The sequence below is a fragment of the Staurois parvus genome, unplaced genomic scaffold (genome assembly GCF_062004578.1).
Source record: "Staurois parvus isolate SC_StPar_1 unplaced genomic scaffold, SC_StPar_1.0 ptg000137l, whole genome shotgun sequence".
Classification (NCBI taxonomy): domain Eukaryota; kingdom Metazoa; phylum Chordata; class Amphibia; order Anura; family Ranidae; genus Staurois; species Staurois parvus.
The window spans coordinates 10,806,522-10,831,146 of record NW_028317933.1 but is presented as its reverse complement, the minus strand read 5'-3'; the positions used below and the strand labels follow the sequence as shown (position 1 = coordinate 10,831,146).

The 24,625-nt window shown below is 42.0% G+C and overlaps 1 protein-coding gene across 11 annotated transcripts in view; it reads right to left on the bottom strand.

Moving 5' to 3' along the window:
- Positions 1-417: 417 nt before the first annotated feature.
- Positions 418-24,625, bottom strand: part of EPB41L1 (erythrocyte membrane protein band 4.1 like 1) — a 229,560-nt gene continuing 205,352 nt past the window's right edge. For 6 of the 11 annotated variants that reach the window (XM_089673334.1, XM_089673336.1, XM_089673337.1 and 3 more), the window contains 10 exons: positions 20,538-21,746; positions 18,641-18,751; positions 17,459-17,779; positions 16,859-16,966; positions 13,417-13,482; positions 8,552-8,650; positions 8,357-8,416; positions 6,134-6,214; positions 1,399-1,515; positions 418-1,315 (listed from right to left, as the gene is read on the bottom strand). In XM_089673334.1, coding sequence (XP_089529460.1) covers positions 1,307-1,315; positions 1,399-1,515; positions 6,134-6,214; positions 8,357-8,416; positions 8,552-8,650; positions 13,417-13,482; positions 16,859-16,966; positions 17,459-17,779; positions 18,641-18,751; positions 20,538-21,746 — 2,181 coding nt within the window. In that variant the 3' untranslated portion in view covers positions 418-1,306. The remainder of the gene's footprint in view (positions 1,316-1,398; positions 1,516-6,133; positions 6,215-8,356; positions 8,417-8,551; positions 8,651-13,416; positions 13,483-16,858; positions 16,967-17,458; positions 17,780-18,640; positions 18,752-20,537; positions 21,747-24,625) is intronic. The other 5 variants (XM_089673340.1, XM_089673341.1, XM_089673344.1 and 2 more) reach the window with 2 other exon arrangements.

Below are 24,625 nucleotides of genomic sequence, written 5' to 3'. Positions count from 1 at the left end.
TGTTTTTTTTATTTTACGTCCATGGTGGAGTTGGGCTTTTGATACAATAAAAATATAGAGCCAGCATGTAAAAATTTGAAATTTACATAAAAATGATTTAAAGCAATAATAAATGAAAATACATGATACTTTCCCTTATATAACTCCAGGCATCTAATGGCATCACAAATTTCAATGACAGGTTTACTTTCAAACATACTGGTTAACCATAGAGCATATAGGTATGTGTGCTTGTATGACTGATAGTGATATCTTATTAGAAGCTCCTCTGGGGAGGGGCTGATGCAAATGGTTCTTTTTACTAAAATGTTGTGCAATACATTGACATATATTAATACAGGAAATAATTATCGGAAAAACTTTCAGTTTCAGGGAAACTGTATCTAGAATGACATGCACAATAAGTAAAGAAACATATCACACTGACTTTGTTTTTTATTGGCTATAGAGCAGTGATCACGGTGCACAGGGAGGAGGAGGGACAGGGGGAGAGCACAGCATTGCAGTAGGTCAGGCCTCCCCCTGTGCGAAATTAACCTTTTCACACAAATGGCTCAGCCTATCCCCCAACTAGCAGGGACATCTTCTAGCTCCACAGCTGGCAACAAACGGGTTAATTTTTGTAGAACTTTCAGCCGGCAGAGCCCAGGACCGCTTGCTGACTTTAGTTTTCCATAGTGCTGCTGCTGCAGGACAGGAATTCAGAAGGTGAGATCTGCTGGAACTCTACCTGGCGGAAGCTAACAGTTTATGACTGAGATTAACAGGACAGGATCAGACAACACTACTCATCTATATCAGTGATTATCTGGCTGTAAGTTATTGGAGAAGAATAAGACGTAACTAGCTTTCTATATAAAGAAGGTGGAGGCTTTGATCATTAACCCCTTTGTTGCAGGAGTACCCGAAACAATGTTTTAGGATACACTTCAGAGGACGTTCGGTTACTCAGAGCTGAAATTCCCTAACAGTCCTGATCCAGTTATCCCTGCTGATGCCACATGCAGTCACGCATTGCTAGGCATGCTTCTCAGAAGAGGAGCGAGCAAAGGGGAGATGCAGAAGAATGAGTGTCTCAGTGCCTCCTTCACTCTTAGGAGGTGGCTAATCAGCTCCGGGTGGGTGACCAGTTTCTCTCTCTCTCTCTGCCGTGGAATGCTGATTGCATGGATGTCCCCTGCCGGTTTGGAGATCTTGCAGCTGGCATGAGGTGTAAGTTTGGGGAAGGGAGGGACAGTCTTTATTTTTATGATGGAGGGACAGAGAGAGGGAGATGAAAGGGACGATTTACATCCAACATCCAAGGTCAAGATTGCTAGAAAAGAAGATAAAAGAAGAGTGTATAAAAAATTGACAGAAAAAATATACAAGAGTTCACTGTAGCGAAATTTACAGTACCTGTTGTTTCTCCTCAGGCTCCTCAGGGGAGGGCTCTGTTTCACAATACACCACTGCTTTCGTGACCAACATATCCGGGTGTTGTAACTTAGCTTCTTTTATAGCCATGGCCAGAGCCTAGGTGGATTAAGAGGTTGGGTGAAGTGAACAAAAAAGTTTTCTCGTGTACTTCTGTTTGTAGCTATTGATGTATATGCATAAGGACACTTTTCATCTCCTTTTTTTAATATTTAAAGCCTATTTCTACCTTTCATATCCCCCACCCCTGAGGACTTTCAACACCTATTTTAAAAATGCATTGGATACTTACCTTTATGAAAGCAACTTTTTTGCTAGCCCATTGACTTCACACGTTCTTCCTCTTCTAGTTCAGCATTGGGGCATGTCCATGACTGCCTGGGCTCTCAGGAAATAGGCTGAACGATGTTGGCTGTCATTCAACCCAGAAGAGAAGCACCAGCAGAACTTCGGTGCCAGACTGAGGCCTCATTCACGTGGGCATACTAACGTGTCCATCTGTGCAAAGGGCCATGTTTGCCACAGGTGCACGGGTGTTCCATATATCCCTGTTTCGGCAGTCTCATTCATGTCAATTGGGGCGCAGAGGCTGCACAGACACAGCCACTGCTGTATAGCATACGTTTTGGGATAGTATAAGTTTGGTAACAAACACCTACGCCTACATAGATGTCATATTGGTCCGTGCAGCAAGTGCATCCCAATTGACATAAATAGGACTGACTGCACAGGGATACCTAGACCACCTGTGCATCCCTTGTGGGCAAGCACGACCCTTTGCACAGGTATACGCTTTAGTATGCCTGTGTGAATGAGGTCGGAAGGTGAGTATTGCAATGAAAGCTTTTTTTTTATTTTGATACTTGCTAGGAAATTAATTCTTTATTCTTTTTAAAACCTAGAAATCTGTCCCCCCAAAGCATATATTTTAGTTTGTGGCATATACTGGCATTCCATGCATCCCTGTGCATGCAGTCCCATTGATGTCTTTTGGAACACAGCGGCTGCACAGATACAGCCACTGTGTCCCAATATGACATCCATGTGGGTGCAGATGCAGATCCCCAAATGCAGACAGTGTCATATTGGGATACAGGATGACATATTGGGATACAGATGACATATTGGGATACAGGATGTCATATTGGAATACAGGATGACATATTGGGATACAGATGACATATTGGAATACAGGATGACATATTAGGACACAGTGGCTGTGCCTGTGCAGCTGCTGTGTCCCAATAGATATCAATGGGACTGCCTGCATGGGGATGTATGGAACACCCGTGTGGGTAAATATGGGTCTGCACAGGCTTACAGTATAGTACACCCTGTAGGAACAAAGACTTAAGTCGGCCATACATGGATTGAAATTCGGCTGGTTCAGCAGGGACCCTTTGAATTTTGATCCATGTATGGGCACCCTAGTTGGTTTATTGACTGACTTGCGTACATCCGGCCTTTCAGGTTTTTTCTGAACGATCAGTGCTGTCAGCTATAGCAGGCAATACTAATCGTGTTCTGCCGGCAGGGAAGGTTCCCAGCCTGTAGAATACAAAAGCACTGCAGGAGGTATTCTCCCATCAACACTGACTGTGATGATGGGTGAATCAAGGAATTTTCTTTCCATCCACCCCTGGTGGAAGGAAAGATAATTGCATAATCTATGGCCTCCCTGAGGGAGTATCTCTCCAAAAATGAAATTTTTATTGCAGAGTCTGCTTAGAATAAACCCTTAGTGCAGAGTTCTTCATCTGAGCATGAAATGACATTTCTGGGGGTGTTCTATATACCAATTGCATACAAAACATCTCCCGGTTGCCATGGTTTACACAGTTTCATTAGCTTTTTTATTTCTGGAACATGGAAGATGAGTTAAAATGTTCAGAACATTACTCATGTACTCTGAAATATATGGCAAGCAAAAAACTAAACTCCAGACAAATATAAAAGACACAAATTATTGTAGCTCTCTATACACGAATACATCATTAGATTTTTTATTTTAATTCAAATAGTGTGAGTACCTAAATTTGACTTGTATCAGCCTCTTGTAGTCCCTGTACAACAGAGCTCAGAGAGGGGGAGGGATAAGCAGCATTGGTTGTGCAGCAGTGCTCATGTGCTAAAAAGGAAAATGCTGATATGATAGGAGAGTAGATTGGCAGAGAGATGACCTCATCAGTATGCTGCTTTTTTTACTGTCCAGTCTCAGGATAGGCGAGAGACAAGACCTGTAAGTGTTACTTAACTGCAGCAGAGAAAAATCAGGTCTTCTAATCTGCCAGACAGAGCTGTGTAATGTCCATCTCAAAAACAAATAGAGAGACATTTAAATCTTTTAGCAGATAATAGCTCCCATATACAGTGTACAGTGGGGATCGAAAGTTTGGGCACCCCAGCTAAAAATTTGTATTAATGTGCATAAAGAAGCCAAGGAAAGATGGAAAAATCTCCAAAAGGCATCAAATTACAGATTAGACATTCTTATAATATGTCAACAAAAGTTAGATTTTATTTCCATCATTTACACTTTCACAATAACAGAAAACAAAAAAATGGTGTCTGCAAAAGTTTGGGCACCCTGCAGAGTTAATATCTTGTACTGCCCCCTTTGGCAAGTATCACAGCTTGTAAACGCTTTTTGTAGCCAGCCAAGAGTCTTTCAATTCTTGTTTGAGGTATCTTTGCCCATTCTTCCTTACAAAAGTCTTCCAGTTCTTTGAGATTTCTGGGCTGTCTGTCACGCACTGCTGTTTTAAGGTCTATCCATAGATTTTCAATTATGTTGAGGTCAGGAGATTGTGAAGGCCATGGCAAAACCTTCAGTTTATGCTTCTTGATGTAATCCCCCGTGGATTTCGAGGTGTGTTTAGGATCATTATCCATTTGTAGAAGCCATCCTCTCTTTAACTTCAGCTTTTTCACAGATGGCATCAAGTCACCACCCAAAATTTGCTGAAATTTTATTGAATCCATTTTTCCTTCTACTCGTGAGATGTTCCCTGTGCCACTGGCTGCAACACAACCCCAAAGCATGATTGATCCAACCCCATGCTTAACAGTTGGACAGGGGTTCTTTTCATTAAATTCTGTGCCCCTTCTTCTCCAAACGTACCTTTGCTCATTCCGGCCAAAAAGTTCAATTTTAACCTCATCGGTCCACAGAACTTGTTTCCAAAATGCATCAGGCTTGTCTATATGTTCATTTGCAAGTTCAAATGATGATTTTTGTGGTGAGGACGTAGAAGAGGTTTTCTTCTGATGACTCTTCCATGAAGACCATATTTGTACAAGTATCTCTTTATAGTGGAATAGTGTACCACAACTCCAGTGTCTTCCAGATCTTTCTGGAGGGATCGTGCAGTCAAATGTGGGTTTTGAATTGTTTTTCTCACAATCCTGCGAGCTGTTCTGTCTGATATTTTTCTTGCTCTTCCAGATCTTGCTTTAACTTCCACTGTTCCTGATGACTGCCATTTCTTAATTACATTCCGAACAGAGGATATTGACATCTGAAAACGCTTTGCTATCTTCTTATAGCCTTCTCCAGCTTTGTGAGCGTCAACTATTTTCAGTTTCAGTTTTCTAGACAACTGCTTAGAAGAACCCATGGTGCTGATTGTTGGGGCAAGGTCAGATGAGTCTGGGCATTCAAAACCTTTGAGATTGACATCACCTGGTCTTCCCAGACGATGATTGAGAACAATCCATGACACTGGCAGGTCTCAGCTTTGCAAAGGGGGCAGTGCATGCTATAAATTCTGCAGGGTGCCCAAACTTTTGCAGGCGCCATTTTTTTGTTTTGGATTATTTTGAAAGTGTAAATGATGGAAATAAAATCTAACTTTTGTTGACATATTATAAGAATGTCTAATCTGTAATTTGATGCTTTTGGAGAATTTTCCATCTTTCCTTGGCTTCTTTATGCACATTAATACAAATTTTTAGCTGGGGTGCCCAAACTTTCAATCCCCACTGTATATATGTCATCTGTGTATTTAGCTGTTGTGTGCAGTTCAGCTTTAAAGTGATTGTAAAGCTTTTTTTTTATTCTGAAAATAATAAACATGTTATACTTATCTGCTCCGTGCAATGCTTTTACACTGAGTGGCCCCCTAACCTTCTCTTCTGCTGTCCTCTGCCGGTAATCTTGGATCCTCCTCTTTTCCAAGTGCCCCTATAACAAGTCACTTGTTATAGTACAGGTGTCAAACTGGCGGCCCTCCAGCTGTTGCCAAACTACAATTCCCATGAGGCATTGCAAGATTGACAGTTACAAGCATGACTCCCAAAGGCATGATGGGACTTGTAGTTTCGCAACAGCTGGAGGACAGGCAGTTTGACACCCCTGTGCTATAGGGACATGCCTGTGGGCTTGATCCAAAGCCAGGCTGTGTGTGTCCATAAACACACACAGCACAGCTCTGCCCCCACGCACCACTCCATCCTCATAGGATTTAATTGACATCAGCAGGAGCCAATGGCTTTCGCTGCTGCCAAGTCTCCTGTGAGAAAGAGAGGAGAGAAGAGCTGCTGCACATGAACACAATGCTGGATCAAGGTTGGACTCAGGTAAATGTTTTAAAGGGTGGCTATCGGGGAGCAGCTTTTTACCTTAGTGCAGAGATTACATTACGCTAAAACCCTTTTCATAGTATAACCACTTTAACATCAGTAGATATTTTATTTTATGATAGTTGGTATGTATTACCTGCTCTTGATCCACATCTTCATCCCCTGTAATAATTATCCTCTTTTCTATCCTTGTTTCAGAGAATCCACCCTTTACAGTCTGTACAGACACAGTTCACACAAAGAAGGTCAAATTAGATTGCAGTTACGAGAATGAAAAGAGATTGGAAAGATGTTAAGTAGAATATATAATGTATTGTAAACAGTAGTCATCATATAGTTATACTAAAGCCGGGTCCAATTCCCAAAGAATTTTCTTTATAAAATCTTTTCTAAGAATTTCTTTTCGAATGTCGCACCATTAGTGAGCCACAGAAACGGCAAATATTCGTGTGATCATCGAATTTGAGTGATCGGGACATGGGAATTTTTTTTAAAAACAAATGAATTTCTAATCAATGATGGGAGAATCGTGCAAGAAATATAGTAAAAAAAGAAATGAGCTGTGACCTGGAAAGAAAAGAAAATTCTTGGCCACGAAAATTCTTTTCTGTAGCAACATGAGATGAAATTGAAGGCTTGGTTGGTTGAATTTTGAGATCAATGGTGGCACCATCAGATTACAAAATGCACGAAATTTCAGATTTTTTTTAAAAAGACAATTCATTCAGAATTCAACCCATGTATGGCCTGCATTAGGTATATTCATTTTGCTGTCATGTTTTTGATGTTGATATTTTTCCCAAATATTTTTTGTCCAAACATTTTTGGACACCTGATCATCACTATACAGCCAAAGGTCTGTGCACACCCTTCCAAAAAATTAAAGTGTTAGTAAACCCAGGACCCTGCATTCACTATATCTGGTCTCCCACGGTACACACAACATGGAAATGCAAATATTTTAGTAAATATAAACTGCTAAACACCTTTTCTCATCAGCAGTATATTGCAGTCTTGTGACTTCTACCAGTGTCCAGCAGAGCACTGGTTCAAGTTTGTATAGCAAAAAAAATAAAAATCCCAGTGGTGAATAAATACCACTAAAATAAAGTTTTATCTGTCTCAAAAAAATGCTAACAAATTCATATGGGTACAGTGTTGCATGACCGTGCAATTGTCATTCAAAGTGTGATAGCACTGAAAGCTGAAAACTGGCCTGGGCAGGACGGGGGTGAAAGTGTTCGGACTGGAAGTGGTTAACCACTTCCCGACCGGCCGTTACATATAAACGGCCGGACGGTGGCAGTACAGGGTCAGGTGGCCGTTTATGAACGGCCTCCCTGCACCCTGCTTGTGCGCGCTCCCGGGGATCCTCCGGACACAGTGAAACACCGATCGTCGGACGGGACCTCTGTACGAGGTCCCGATCATGTGATCACTGATTGGCCAATCAGTGATCACATGCAAAGTAGTAAGCAAGATGTCACTTGTGACATCATTGCTTACTACGTGTGAAATCTGTGAATGATCACAGAGGTCACATGGTACAAGGCTATTCACAACAGCCTTGTACCATGTGACAAGCTGTGACCAATCACAGCTCACTCAGTACTTCTCAATGAGTGCAGGAATGCACAAAGTGAGAAAGAGAAATGATTGCTTTTACATCCTATATGGGTATAAAAGCAATCATTGTAAAAAAAAAAAAAAAAATCTTCATCACCCCCCACAAGTAGTACAGTGTCACCATGGTGACACTGTACTGCTAGGGTGACAGTATGTAAAAATAAATAAATAAATAAAAAATAATAATATAAAAAAAAAAATAAAAATGTAAAAAAAAAATGTTTAAAAATTATAATTTTTGGTTATAAACGAATTTGGTTTTTTTTTTTTTACTAAAAAGATAACGGAATACATTTTGGCAAAGATTTATGATGAAATATTATTTATTTGCAAAATTTTATAAAAAAAACACTTTTCTTCAAAATTTTTGGACTTTTTCAGTTACATAGCAAAAAAAATTAAAATCCCAGTGGTGAATAAATACCACCAAAATAAAGTTTTATCTGTCTCAAAAAAATGCTAACAAATTAATATGGGTACAGTGTTGCATGACCGCGCAATTGTCATTCAAAGTGTGATAGCGCTGAAAGCTGAAAATTGGCCTGGGCAGGACGGGGGTGAAAGTGTTCGGACTGGAAGTGGTTAAGGACTCCTGACACACTGGTCAGAATCAGTTACTCAGAAAGTGTTGAAACCAATGGCTGAGTACAACAGCCAGGCAATTAGTATTTTCAGCAGGAGGTTAGCAAGGACAGCCTCATTACCATGTTTGTGGTGGGAAGCACAGACTTACCTTAGTCACATGGGTGGTTGTGGAGGAGGACAATGTCTCTGCTGTGGCAGTATGGGAAACCTGAAGAATGATAAAAATAAATTCTTGGCAAATGTAATGTGGTGAAGAAGGCATCAGCCTGCAAATAACCTGTGAAGTGAATGATTCATTGGTGCTAAATCTTTTATAGCAATGTAATTCTTGGGTAACACTTACATGATGGGTGCGAGTGACATCTGCTTGCAGTGCCTGGGAGCTTTCAGCAGATGCTACTGCTCGTGCTGTGTCTGCTGCCTCTGTCCTACTGTCCTCTGTCTGCAATACAAACAACGCACTCGCTACACTTGGCTCTTGATGAACATTATGCAGGTGACGGTGTGAAACCTATCTACAGTATTGGTTAGGTAAATGTCCACAGACAGTTTGCAGGATTGTATGGCAGAAAAAAGGGAATCATGTAGTCCAGTGGTCTCCAAACTGTGGCCCAGGGGCCGGATGTGGCCCTTTGCTTGGTTTTATCTGGCCCCTAGGGCACTTTTCCTCCCACTGATTCAAGACCCTATACCTCCCGCTGATGCCAACAATGGGGCATAATTCCTGCTACTGACATCAACAACCAGGCACTATTCCTCTCATTGACACCAACGATGAGGCACTTTTCCTCCCACTGACACCCATGATAGGACACTATTCCTCCCATTAACAAAAATGATGGGGCACTATTCTTTCCTCTGACACCAACAACAGAGCACTATTCCTCCCACTGACACCTATGATAGGGCACTATTCCTCCCATTAACAACAATGATGGGGCACTATTCTTTCCTCTGATACCAAAAACAGCACTATTCCTCCCACTGACACCAATGATGGGCACTATTCCTCCCACTGACACCAACAATGGGGCACTATTACTCCCACTGACACCAATGATGGGGCTCTATTCCTCCCATTGACAGCAATCATGGAGCACTATTCCTTCCATTGACAGCAATCATGAAGCACTATTCCTTCCACTGACACCAAAAACAAAGCACTATTCCTCCCACTAACACCAATGATAGGGCACTATTCCTCCCACTGACACCAACAATGGGGCACTATTACTCCCATTGACACCAATGATGGGGCTCTATTCCTCCCATTGACAGCAATCATGGAGCACTATTCCTTCCACTGACTCTAACAATAGAGCAATATTCCTCCCACTGACACCAATGACGAGGCACTATTCCTTCTGCTGACACCAATGATAGGGCACTATTCCTCCCACTGACACCAACAATGGGGCACTATTACTCCCACTGACACCAACAATGGGGCACTATTACTCCCACTGACACCAACAATGGGGCACTATTACTCCCATTGACACCAATCATGAAGCACTATTCCTCCCACTGACACCAATGATATCGCACTATTCCTCCCGCTGACACCAATGATTGCGCACTATTCCTCCCACTAACACCAACAATGGGGCACTCTTACTACCACTGAAACCAATGATGGGGCTCTATTCCTCCCATTGACAGCAATCATGGAGCAATATTCCTCCCACTGACTCCAACAATAGAGCAATATTCCTCCCACTGACACCAACGATGGGACGCTATTCCTCCCAGTGACACCAACAATGAGGTGCTATTCCTCACAATAATACCAAAGATGCATTGTTTACTCCCTCTGATACCAGGACAATTTCTATTCCCAATAACCACAGTCTGGACCCCCTAAAACCTGAAGAACAGTAAAGTGCTCCTTTGCTTAAAAAGTTTGGAGACCCCTGATGTAGTCCGTAAAAGCAGAACAATGACCTTGATCTATCAAACTGCAGTTACTCTTAAAGCAGCTTAAGGGCGCCGGTTCACACCACATGCAGTCCAGTGCGTTTTTTTGTCTGCATCAAAAACTCATGGATAATAGGATATATGGTTTCCAGTGGCATAGTTCACACCAGTACAGTCAGTTCCAGTGCGTTCTAGTTCCAGATAAATTAAAAGAACATGCTGCATTATTTCTGCACTGAACTGTAATGGAATGCAGTAAAATGCACTGGAACGCTCATGTCCTTATTTAAGGTGAAGAACACTGGGGGGGGGGGATGTGCGCCGGAATGCATCAAAAATGCGCATGCACAAATGCATCAGGACTGCGTCCAGACCACATCCGGACGGCGTTTCTATGGTGTGAGCTGGCCCTAAGCAATGTTCAAGACATGGCATGTCACTGGATAATGCAGATCAATCATTAGATTAAAGTTGGCAATTCAACCATAAATTTCTTTTGTTCAACTTCCAGGCTGAACAGAAGAATTCTACTAGATTTAATCAGGAACTGGCCAAATTTTGAGCAGTGTATGGCCAGTGTTTGTTTTCATGTTAGGTTCCTAAATGCTAAGTACATGTGACTCAGAGGCTAGAGTCAGAGAGCTGATTTGAAGTGGTTGTAAACCTCAGATATGACGTGAACAAAGCATATCCCTCTATACTCATTTAAGAGCTCTAAGTGTCATTTCTGTCTGCTGCTTCCTTCCTCTGCTATCAGCATGAATCACTTTTGAAACGTTTTCCTGACACCAAGAGAAAAATGGTGACGGGGAGGGAGCTCCAGCACAGTGCCACCCTCAACTCTGTTCCTGTGAGCTGTGTGGAGGGGGGTGTGTCACTTCCTCCCAATCAGCTCTCAGAACTCTCTTTACTGAGCTCTTCAGTGTGTAATTTTAGCTTTCTGCCCCCTTTTCTCTAAACTCTCAGAGCAGCTTTATAAATTCTGCACTTTGAATGGATGTAGAGAAGAAAATATTGCAGATAAACAGGTATAACTTATGTAGGAAGATTTGCTTCATCTCTGTGTATCACCTGAGGACAGTCACATCACTGGGTATGTGTAATTGTAGTGTGTCTATGGCTAGCTTACAATTCTGGGAATGCTGTTTCATAAACCTGGACAAAAAAATTGCTGATGACTAGGGCATTTTTTCTCAGAGAATAGGTGCAGGAACTCCCCACTTTTGAGTCACTTCTTGTCTCCTCCCCCCTATCGGACACCAAGCACCGTCTCTTGGTTCCACCTCCTACCCACTGCCCAGTACCACTCCTTTTAGACAATGCAAAGCCAAGTATCATTTTGTGGTGCTAATTTGTATGGGATTTGTTAATGATAACAGGAAAAGCAGTAAAATAGATCTCCCAATGCCAGCAACAATAGACCCCCTACAAAAATATATTCCCCCAGCAACAATGGACCCCGACAACAAAACACCACTCCAGCAACAATAGACCCCCAGTAGCAACAACAGATTTCCCAGTAGCCAGCATCAATAGACTCTCCATAAGCCAGCAACAATAGACCATTACCTCAACAGTAGATCCCCCAACAGCAACAATAGACCCCCTAAGCAAGAATAGACCTCCCAAGCAAGAATAGACTGCCACACAAAAACAGATCCCCCAGTGATCCTCCAGCAGCAAGCATCCATAGACCTTCCAAGACAACCCAGTACCCCTTCCATTACATACATTCAGTACCAGATATGCGTTCCCGCTGAAAAAGAGCCCTGCTGATGACTGATAATGAGAGGGACTGAATGTGGATAAGCAGAAAGCTTTAGCCCAGAAGCACATATGAATACCTGTAGAATTGAAGCTGCAATGGATCACATCAGTATTTCCCACCCTAATCTCCAAACTTCCACCCACGCTAACCGCTTATAGTTTTTGGATATCCACACAGGTCATGGGCAATATACAGTGGTATGTAGAGATAGCCCAGTGGATCAGGCAGCCTCCTCCTGCTTAGCCTAGGCAGCCAGTGATTGATGTTTGAGCAGATTAATCTGTACTTTGGGCAGGGTACTGAATAGCATGTGATGCAGGCAGGGGCAACCACAAGACTCTGTGCTTCTTCCTTGGCTCGGAGCCACTGTGTAGGGTACTTAAGTTTCTGTTTTTCTTCCAACCAGGAGGAAAATGGTTGTAGGGAAGATGAATATTGTACAAGGTAGTCTGTACTTGTATACTGGAGCCAGAGGATTCGGTGAAAAGAGTGGCTGGTGTTTTTTCACATACTGTTTAAAAACCCTGACTAGACCTCCTCTCCAGCCTGGGACCCCCTATGGAAGGACCAGCTGTACTGGCTTGGTGGCTTTGCATTTACATGGTTTAACAATTATGGTTCTCAGAACATCAGATCATGGGCAATGAGGTTATTTTAATGTGAGTTGACCTGACTCCAGCTATACTTTGTCCTGAGCAGGTAGGCTGTGTCTCCTGAATTCATTTTAAGGTTCAATTTCCAGTCTGGACAGGAGAATATGTAAAATTACATGTACTGGAATAACTTTGGCACCCTTCCCTTGTACACAATGGCTAATGGGTGTTTGGTAACACCAAGTAAGTTTTTTTTGGGCAGCACAGCGGTTAGCACTTCTGCCTAGCAGCACTAGGGCTGTCAGTTTGAACCCCAACTACAGCCAGACCAGCCTAAAGTTTGCATGTTCTCCCTGTGCCTGCATGGGTTTCCTATGGATACTCTGGTTTCCTCCCACACTCCAAAGATATGCTGGTATTTGGCTCCAGTCTACATTGGCCCTAGTATGTGTATGAATGTAGTATGTGTATGAATGAGAGACCTTAGATTGTAAGCTCCTTGAGGGCAGGGACTGATGTATGTAAATACTGCATAAAATATGTATGTAAAATACTGCATAAAATATGTATGTAAAATACTGCATAAAATGATGGTGCTATATAAGTACCTATAATAAATATTGTAAAGGGTCGTTCTATACCAGGGGTCTCCAAACTTTCTAAGGAAAGAGCAAGTTTGCTGTCCTTGAGACAATAGGGGCGCCGGACTGTTCCCATTGGGAGTAAACAATGCCCGAACTTTGGTGTCAGTGGGAGAAATAGTGCCCCATTATTGGTGTCAGTGGCAGGAATTCCACCCCATTGTTGGTGCCAGTGGCAGGAATAATGCCTCAAAGGCCGCATAAAGGCATGCAAAGGGCTGCATCCGGCCCCAGGGCCACAGTTTGGAGATCACAGCTCTATACATTGGTGTTCTAGAGAAAATCTTACCAGTGCTGGGTGTACAGTGTGTGAAGTGACAGTATGACTGCTGACTACAGGCTCCTTCTCATCCACCTGCCAAAAGATAAAGAAGAATTAAATTGGGAAGAGGATAGTAACAATGTCAAATACTGGATGGAAGGTGAATAACGCACCAGTATGATTATGGACTGTGGAATAAGAAGTCTGCAGGAAACTCAAACAAACACAGGAAGATTTTACTTTGGAGAACATGTCCCTGAGCCTACCCATCCTATTAAAGGACCATTTTGAAGATTTGGAAGTCATAAGAGGTGGGCTTTGCTAAAAAGTTGCAGGAAAAGTAGACATTTGCATGTGATTTTAGCTGCCTGTAGTGAAATATATGCCTGATGTTTTAACTAAAATAACCATGATTTATGCTTTTTAGATAATATACTCAGTATAAAATCCCCAGACTTGTGAAAGGTTCAGTTCAACAGTCGTGCAATATTGATAAGCATTGTATAAAAAATAGCGATGATACTGTGGGAATCATGTCAAATGACTTACAAACACATGCAGGCTCCACCTTCGCAACATCGCCAAGATACGCTCCTTCCTTTCCCCAGACACCACTAAACTACTCGTACACTCCCTGATTATCTCACGCCTCGACTACTGCAACTCCCTCCTCACCAGCCTGCCCCAGCGCAGGCTCTCCCCACTTCAGACCATCCTGAACTCAGCGGCTAGACTCATCCACCTCACCAACCGCTCCACATCTGCCACCCCCCTCTGCCTATCCCTCCACTGGCTCCCTATTGCCCAACGCATCAAATTCAAACTACTCACTCTGACCTACAAAGCCATTCACAACACTGCCCCTAACTACCTCACCAACCTGATTCCCAGGTACCACCCTACCCGTACCCTTCGCTCTTCACAGGACCTCCTTCTATCTTGCTCCCTGGTCTCCTCCTCCCACGCACGACTGCAAGACTTCTCCAGGTCCTCCCCCATCCTCTGGAACTCACTACCCCAATCCATCAGACTGTCACCTTCCCTCCTCACCTTCAGGCGCTCCCTGAAAACCCACCTCTTCAGGGAAGCCTACCCCACCCCACCCTCACCTAACAGCCATTCTCCTTCATTCCTCCCACCACTCCATCCCCCACAGCCACTTCCTCCTGTACCACTACCCCCTCCCCCCTAGATTGTAAGCTCGAAAGAGTAGGGCCCTCTTACCCCTCGTGTGCTGTTTGATGTTACTGTACTGTTTCATGTATTGTCCCCCCCTCTATTCTACAGCGCTGAGCAAACCCTTTGGCGCTATATAAACTCAATGTAATAATAATTTGCAAAGGCAAACAAATAGTGAATCAGGATCATATTATAGGACAACTTGCAAAATTATATTGTAGGGTTTCGGGTGGCCAAACAGAATAGCAATTGGGCGCATAGAAAGTAAGCATGTGCCTATCCACTCTAACAATGCCAACACTTTTGTCTGAATGGCCAAAGTACAGGTTTGTTTTAAAAAAGCATAAAGCATAAAAAAGCAAAAGTGCATACAAAAATGTGCAAAGGTAGGTAACCCAGTTATGCACTGCTCTCGCTACAGTAAACTAAAAGCCCATTGGCTGCTTCCAATTTCTCTTTTTAATAAGACATTGCATTAATAAAGCAGAACTGTAAAAACAGATCCTAAGAGGGAGAAGAAAATGTGACGTGCAGTGCAGTGTGCACTCCGGGGCCTGTTATGACATCTGTAAGAAGCTCCATGTCGGATGGTGTGACTCCAACTTTCATATGCAGAGGTACATGATTAGTGGTCACCCAATAATTGAAGAAAAATGACATCGGGCATAAAGAAAACCCAGGAGAAGATAACAGTGGCACTTGCTCCACACACCCACAGTGGATTTAGTTCTGCTTTAAAGTGTCATTAAACTCAAATTATTAAAACATCAAGAAATGCCGTATTATATGCTGTTCATACTCTATTCAGTCACTATGGGATTCGTTTTCTGTATTTTGCAAAAACACCTGGTTGATCCTGCTGTTCTCTGTCTCCCCTCCTGTCCACTGCAGTTGGGGATTTTTCACAACAGTGTTGGCAGCTAGAACACGTGCTCAGTTTTCAGTGTTTTTCTACCCATAGCATTTCCCCCCCATCACATCTGAGCAGCCCATATGACTATAAAGTAACACATGTGGGCGTATACACAGTGATAAATGACAGCTCCCTCCCTCCCTTCTCCTCCCTGCCCATTAACCAGCTAAACACAATGTGGTTGGGATATTACAACTTGATTGATGTAGGCTTCACCTCCCTGTTATTCTAAGCCACAGGCTGGAGGGGCATGACACACCCGGTGACTGGCAGAAATCTGTCCATAACATGTTATTGCCCCAAAAAATACAAATTTGATTTCAAATATATATTTGTATGACAGTTTAAAACAGTTTATTGGTATTAATTATTTATTTTTACTCTGTATCCCAAAGACTGTTTTTTTCCATTTTGAACATGTGAGGTCTAGAAGCTCTTCCTGCCACTGTTTCTCTGCAGAGAGGCTGGGAAAGAGCTGGGTCATGTGACAGCTGAATATCGATAAGGAAAACGGGTACTTAAATTTTTTTTTAATGAAAATAATTACAATGCCATCATCCACATACACCATACATAAAGGGAAGAGATAATGTATATTAAACCATGTGTATTTAGCATCACTTTAATAATCTCTAATGTGAATAGTTATGTTCTCTACCCCGTTATGCTAGCCAGGCTTTATACAAGTCAGGCTCAAGTACTCATGCCCTGCTAAAGAACCCTGCATTGGTGGAGTATGTATAATAACTGAAATTAAAATTTTTCACACCACCCCCAATGCATGCAAGGTTTATAATCTAAATATACATCTTTTTACATGTGTACTGAGACTGTAGTAGTAGTAGGGGGTTGGAAATGCATTCTTGAGTCTCCATGCACACTGGGCGTTTTGATAACGTCTGGTAACGTTAGCTGTGTAAAGTCACGTTAAAAACATGAGTTTTTCAGCTTTTATTAGTGTTTTTGCATTAGCATTTAGTGGTGGTTTCCCATGTTTTTCTGTGTTTGCGTTTTTTTAGTGTTTTTTTGTCAAAAAAAGTCCAAAAACGCTGGTCTGCAGCATTTTACCGCGTTTTTCAGTGTCAGAGCATTTTTACAGCTAAAAAACTCATCTAGAAACCCTTTAGTCCTGGGTTTTTTTCCAGCCAAAACATGTCCCAGCCAAAAAACGCTGATTACAGTCTGTGTGTGCATGGACACATAGGATATCCTGCTGGGGGGTTTACTGGCTGTAGAAAAAAAACGTCAAAAGCCAAAAACAGCACGTCAAGTGTGCATGAGGACTAACTAATGTACAGAGGGCAGCATATATGTTTCAGTTTTTAGCAGAATGAATAAACTTGTGTACTGTATAAGAAATGTATTGTATATGCTTACCTGAGTAGTTTGCATGGAAGTAATCTGTATATTTGTGATTTTCTCCCCATCTGTCCTGCTAACTGTACTCAAGCTACTGATGACATGTTTCTCTATAGTCTTGTGTGACTGTGGGAACAAAGAAATTCATTACCATGAGAAGACATTACACCAGACTGCTATGTGTACTGTACATAGAAGATTTTAAGGCCACGCACAATGCGAATTAGAAACATGCATGGGATGACTATTAATAAAACAACAACATATATGCATAGAAAGTACATATTCTCATGATGTCATATGACTAGGCAGATGACATTCAATATATTACCTGGCTCAGTGGTTGACTGTCAATGGCATGCAGGTCAAGGTTAACAGATAATACAGGGGCATGCAAACAGAGGTCAGAGGACAGTTATGGTATAATACAAACACGATGGTCAAGAACAAATGTGGATCAGAGCTTATGGACCAGTGTGCTTGGCCATTTCATGCACTTTTCAATACATTCCATGCTGCTAAACACTTAGGGATGGATGGAAGACTGGAGAAGCCAAGTTGTGATACTCAGGATTACAAAATGAATAAAGGGTGGTTTCCAATTCCGTAGCGTTGTACCTCTGTTGTTTCCTCCTCCTGCTTGTCCTCATCATGTATTTCTTGAGGAGCTGTTGCAGGGTTAATCTCTGTGCCACCAGCCCCATCGCCCTGGTCTCGATGCAGTTCAGGAAGGCTGCGGGTGAAATCCTCGAAGCCTACGTTGGAGTGGTAATCTCCAATCACTGTGAAGTCCACCTCTGCTTCCAGACTGGATGTAGAGCTGACGGTTATGCTTGAACACTTCCTCTCAATGCTTAGTTGGTTTTCTTTTAGAAGGCCAGCGCCTTGTTCCTCGTCACCTGCTGTTCGCCCTTCCTCTGCCTCCCTGCTGCTCACTCTCTGGGGGAATTCAAAAAGCCATGATGGGAAAGTCACAGTGAAATAAGTGGTTGGTGGAGAGGTGAATTCAGATGAGTTCAGACAGATGCGTGATTTTGCCCTTCCATAAGTGTTTTGAATAAAATTTTAAAATTAATAAACTAATTCTATTAGCTGAATATATTTACAAGTAGAAAAACTAAATTTCTACTAGTTTTATTATACTCAGGTCGCTGAGACCACCTCCTCTCATCTTATGTTTTGCTTTAATAAATAGTCCCTTTGAGGGTGAAGAAAATGGTAAATTAAACTTATTCTCAGCTCATCATCACTTAATGTCAACATTCCAAAATCTCTATACAGCTTTAACAGATTTTTGTCTAGGTCAAGCAGAAAAACAAATCCTTTTAACACCTATTAGCAAAAGAAAAGATGAAGAAATACAGTACATGTAGGATTTCTAAATCCAGTTTATATTTCTTAATGCACATTGGGGCAAATCATCCTAATCATCACAAGTTCACATGTACAGACAACACAAATTTAGCTTTGGTTTATAAAAGTGGACAAAAGAAAAGCAGCTATGGTGGTCATAGCAACCAATTCATACTCAAACCTTGACTTTCTAACCAATGTCAACTGAATACTTATTGGCTGCTATGATCAAAGACACTTTTCTTCCTCTCAATTTTTTTTTATAAATAAGTCCAATGTACAGCCATCCATAGAAGTGATGCCGTAAAAACCTATAAATCTGTGACTATCTGAAGATCATTTGTTTATAACATGTATTACATTAAAATAAAAGTTCACAGACATGAATTTCTTTGCAAGGCAGTAGTGGAATTAAGAGGACAAAATCAGGGCGTTCATGGCCCTGACCTGAAAATGGACAATCCCGGATTTCCTATAACCCTGGTCCGGCAGGGAGACCTCTCTGAGGGCACATGGGATATCCCTTTCCTCCCAGGATGTTGGTTCAAGAGGTTGACTCTAGAGCAGGAGAGAAGGGTTAGAGTGAAGGATTCCCAAGGAGCAAACAGCAAGACCTGCAGCACGATGCATGAGACTGATGCTGGGCACTACAGCATCAAGCGTGGCAAAGGTGGACTCAGATTCACTAGGCTGTATTAAATTATAATGACAGTAAAGGGTGTATTCTATTTTCTTGTCACAGTTGGCAAAAAAATAACACAGGATGTGTGGGAAAAGAGAAAAAGGGACAAAGGAGTTCTTGTATTAAAACTGGAAGAATGTAGAATTGAGTAGAGTAGAGTTTTTAGAGAGTTGATTTCTAGCATAGCCAGTGAGGTTCCATCTGTCTTTAACCTACACTCTGTGGTCAAAGGTTTGTAGATACTTGGCCATCACACCTATATGAGCTTGTTGAACACCCTGTTCCAAAATCATGGGCATAAATCATAAGTTGCCCCCAAGCCCCTTAGGACTATAGTAACCCCACTCTTCTGGGAAGGTTTTCCACAGAATTTCAGAGTGTGTCTGTGTGAATTTGTGCCAATTCAACCAAAAGAGGATTCGTAAAGTCAAGTACTAATGTTTTACAAGAAAACCTGGTTCGAAATTGGTGTTTTAGTTTATCCCAAAAGTATTCAATAGGGTTGGGACTCACGGTCCTCCACACCAAACACGTGTTGAAACCATGTCCTTATATACCTGTGTTCCTGTACAAGGACACAGTCACACTGGGAAAGAAAAGGACTGTTGCCACAGGGCTGGAAGTGCACAATTGTATAAAATGTCTTTGTATGCTGCAGTAATAATAGTACCTTTCCCAAGACACACCTGAACTCAATAATTTGGAGATGTGTCCACATACTTTGGCCATATAGTAGGTGTCAAGGACAGGTGCCCACAAAGATTTGGCTATATAGTTAAGGTTATAAAATGCAAGCTGGAATCCAGCTAAATGCTATGGGAAACATGTCCACATTTCCTCCAGTTATTATGCAAAAATTTCTTTGTAACATGAAGAGCCGAGGGTTAAGAGACATTGAGGAAGTAGAAGTTAATACGAGTTAAAAAAGTAATGGAATACCTTTGGAAATAGAGCTGAAGACAGCTACATGTTTCTTCAAATAGTTCAACCTGGCTTTGACCCTAAATATGGTATAAGAGTTACAATGCAAGCTCTTTCAAGCTTTAATGCAGCCAAGTGAATCAGTGTCCATATGCAGAGCACAAAAGCAGGATCACAGCAGCCTCAGTGCAGTGAGTAGGGAGGAGGTGGGATGGAGATTAGTAACCTTTTCTTTTCCATAGTGGTGCAAAGCGCAAGACATTTTTTTTCAGTCCACTCATGTATGTAACATGGGGCATGAACTGCAGAAAATCTGCCAAGTATTGGTTTTCCCAGATGAATAAGAACTAGCTGCCAGAGCCAATGATTCACAGTAGTGTCACTGGAAGCGCTCATTCCTGGAGTGCAGGAGATGTATTTTACTGATGCTACCAGTTTAGCCGTGGCTGCACCCCTTCATTTATCCCTCCTCCAGCAACTCCCTCCCGTCTCCTCTTTAGCTTCCATGCTTTTCAGCCTGATATTTGGGGGACGGGGTATTTTAAGCCAGACGATACTTCAGCCAGAAGCGAATGTTGAGAGGATTTTGGTACAGACAGGCAGACAGATCCCACTACGACATCATGCCCCTCAGTTGGCTCATACAGGGGTCTGGCGTGCTAGGCAAACCACAATGGGCCCACAAAAAGCAGGTTTGTTGCCTTTTCCCTCCCCCCTACAAACATGCTGATCAGGAGTTACCGCCACATCTGTGAGTGTTATTTCGCAGCCTGAATCTGGAGAGGAGAGGTCTCCAGGCGTGTCACTTGTGGATTCAGCAGGGCTTGCATTTCCTTCATAATAATGGGCAGCATGATGCCTGTGATTTGGCTGTAGAAGAATTCTTTCAGTTGGATTACTATCTGTGGCTAATTCTTGGTGACCTCTCTCCCTGGGAGCAGCCACTGGTAGTGGAATAATGGTTGGTAACATAAAATGAAGCACTGGTGGTCCCCAATCTTCCAATGGTAAGTCCTCTGTGTTACTCTCAGTTGTCATTTGTACAGTTGAGGACAACTGTTCATTTGCAAAACCAGAAGGTCCTGCCTCTTCTGTACTGATAATGGTCCTACCATGTTCCTCTTCTATTAAATCCTCATCATGGTCATCTGGCATGAGAATGTCAGTAGTGATGTACTCTCTGGATAGTTCTGTCACTGTCTTCCCTAGCTGACTTTGCTCCTTTTGGTCATCTGAACCAACAAAACGCTTCCCATGTTGTTTGTTTGGTGATGCATAAATGTCCATGTTCTCCAGGTTTTCATTTTTCTTTTGGTATCCTGCACTCTCACACCATATCAAAGATTTCTGTTGATCCTCCCAGTGGGCCTCATTGTGCCATTCTCCTTCTGTTTCATCAGCACTGTCGTCAGCTTCATCTTCACACAAAATGACGCGTCTGCTTTCCCCAAGCTCAACAATGGTTCTACCCATGTCTTGGTGTCCTGCTGATCTCACTACTCCTCTTCCTATCCTTCTTGTGCTGGTGTCTTCTCCATCCACTCCATTTTTCCCTCTTGAATCTGATGGTTCACCTTTTCCCCAGGAAGTGACTTTACCATTTTCCAACCTGAGCACCCATTCCCTACTGTCTTCAGCAGGTGCACCATCAGGTGCAGTTCTTGCTTTGCTTTCTTCCCATTCACTGGTGACCATCACTAGGCGTTCTTCTCTCTGTGGTAGCCTTATTCTTCTTTCCGCACCCTTCACAACAGATACTGATTTCTCCTCAGGCAGATCCACCATTTCCCGTTCCTCCCTATCCTTGTGAGGGTGGTCTTTCTGGGGATGTTCTTCCCTTTTGGAAGACAACTCCTGTCCAGAAATCTGGACAGATTGCTTTTTCTGAACCTCTTCAAGTGATGTAGACTTTTCTGTTGTCCTTTCTATAAAAACCCAATGCTCCATGCCCTACATGGTGACCAGAGCGAAAGGGGTTAGCTGGAAACTCACGACGACAGCAAATATAGTTTTTACAATAATTGCTTCTCTCAAGTGTTTTCCCTATTTTTCTTCCTACAGTCTAGATTATTATCTCAGTGATTATGCTTTTAATTGTTCTCTATGAAAGTGCTAATGACTCCCTTTTTAATTACTACTTGCCCCTGTTTTTGGCATAAATGTTAGTTTTGAATAAAGTAGGGAAGGATTAGTGCCCCTGTCAAGTTTTTATTGCTTTGTGTATCCCATTTAGAGAGATTCAACTTCTCTATTTGTCTTTAATGACTATTTTAACCACTACTGAAAGTGAATAAATATACAAAATGTTGAGTTGCCACCAGAATAGTAGCTGAGGGCAAGTCTTCTCATGGGGACACAAGGGGGTTTATTTACTAAAGCTGGAGAGTCCAAAATCAGACTCCCTTCTGCATAGAAACCAATCAGCTTCTAACCTCAGCTTGTTCAATGAAACTTTGACAATGAAACCTGGAAGCTGATTGGTTTCTATGCAGAAGGGAGTCTGAATAAACCCCAAGTTGTTCCTGTGACAACTGTCTAATGGAGCGAAGGTAAGAACCCCTGTCAAGTTTATGTTGCTCTATGTGAATGGGACGCACCAATTCTTTTTGTCCTAGTGACCTTTGTCACTCGAATCAAGAGTGTTCACAGATAGAAAATTTTTGTCAACACAAAAAAAAAGATGAAAGGAAATCTTCCAATGGGAACGCCTGGTGCTGCCTGAAGGGATTATCCCTCACTTTGGAAAGATTTCCTTTCACAACCTGTTAGATCTAACAGAAAGTGAAGAGAAAGCTCTTCAACGGGGCACAGGCAACAACAAAAAAAAAAAACTAACAGGGGTTTTAACCATTCCTTAGTATATTCAAAACAAAAGAAAACGTTTGGGGTAGATGTACACTTGTGCTAATCAAATGTAAAATATAGTAACATATGTACACCCCATGAACTGCCATTTTCATGATATTGTATACATCATCCAAAACAAATATACTGATTTTGAGTACAGGTTGATTAAGGACCCTTGTGTGAAAAATTTTACTCATCTCTAGAGATTAGACCTTAAGAAACTTCCCCTCATTGTCTTGTGAATGTGAGAAGATACCCTATGGAGGAGTGCTGGCACATAGTTATAGCAGACAGAAATCACATAAGCAGCAAGAGATCACCAGCTGAATGTAACAGTAACCACCTTTCACCATATTCAGTTAGGGTGGAAGTCATTTTTTAAGAGACCCTGCCAACACAGAACTCATTGTAGCCTGAACATACAGTATTTAGTAAAAACAGTCACTTGCTGCCATTCTGAAATGTGGTTGACAGGTGGCTGGGAGGCAAAATGCTGCCTCCTAACTGCCTGTTTTAACCCTGAAAAGACCGCACCACCTTGCCACAACAACATGCATTGCATGCGGTTGCAGAGTGTTTCCAAGCGGCCCCAGTCAGTTGAATAGGTCACTTTTTGTGGGATTTAATTTTTGCTGCGGCTTTGCTTCTTGTGTGTGGCTTTGAGCAGCTGCGTGTTTTTACCACATTCTGAACACTCATGTGAACGAGGCCTATAAGTATCTAAGCAAGACCTGGATGCAGAGAATTCACATTTCTATAAACACAGCTAAACTGACTGCATCTAAATGTGGATAAACGCACCATTGAAAAATCATTACATGCATTTATATGCGTTTACAAATGTCTTATAAATGCACATAAAATACAGTTTTGACAGCGCCAGTGTGAGTGAGGCCTTATTATAAACGAACAGCGGAAAAATATCCATATACAGATTTTAAGACTTTTAAATTATCCACAAGGCAAATACAGTTTTGTTTTAATGTTTTATGAACTAAAATGAACTTACTATAATCACTGTCTTACAGTTGGATTTCATTCTTTAGCAGCCACAGCCTGAGCAGAAAAGCCTGTTCTCTTGAAGCTGCTAAGTGGGGTCCTTGTTCTCTGTGTAGAAGCAGTGGTCTCATTGCAGAGGTCTGACACACCCCTTACTGATTCAGATCTATAGTTCTGTAATTAGCAAAGCTCATCCTCCCTGTAGATTGGAGAGCTCTTGTTCTGACTCAGCCAGGGAGGACGGGGACAGCGAGAACCTCTTTGAAAGAGATCACTGTTTTCTCAGAGAGAACAAGAGTCCTGGTCTGCTGCTGCTGACAGAGAACAGGCTTTTCTGTTCAGGCTGTGGCTGCTTTCTAAAGAAAATCAACTGTAAGGCTTTAACTACCCTTTGTTTTGATGCCTCTGGAATGTATGTAGCTGAGTTAAACTGAGGGTTCACTTGGGCTTTTAACTTATTTTATATTATGGAGAATTCATCCGAAGCATACCGAAAGATAAGCAGAAATAGTGAGCGCTCCAACATAGACAGGAAAAAAGCCAGTAAGCATGGCAGGCAGATTGCAGTGCCAGAGACCTCAAGAGGTATAAAAATCCTGCCCATGGCTCAATTTCTCGGGTTTCACATTTAGGTGAAATCACTTTTTTGAGAACTGACCTTCTAAAAAAAAGCAACTTTTATTCTATCAGTAAAGTCTAAATAATCATTTATGGAACTTTACAGGATTTTCTTTGGATGAAAGATGGTAAATTGCAGTGCAGACATCCACTTATCCATTAAAAGCATTTTATGAATGTATAACAAGGCACCTTTGTGCCATATCTTTGACAGGTTTGTTTTCAAATGAACTCTCTTCTATATGTATTGATATGTGAAACAAATACAAAAAATTTCTGCTCTTACGTAATTTGCCAAATGTATAGAAAGATAATTATTAACTGTGACCATCAAAAAGCTAGCCATACATTTGCAAATGTCCAAG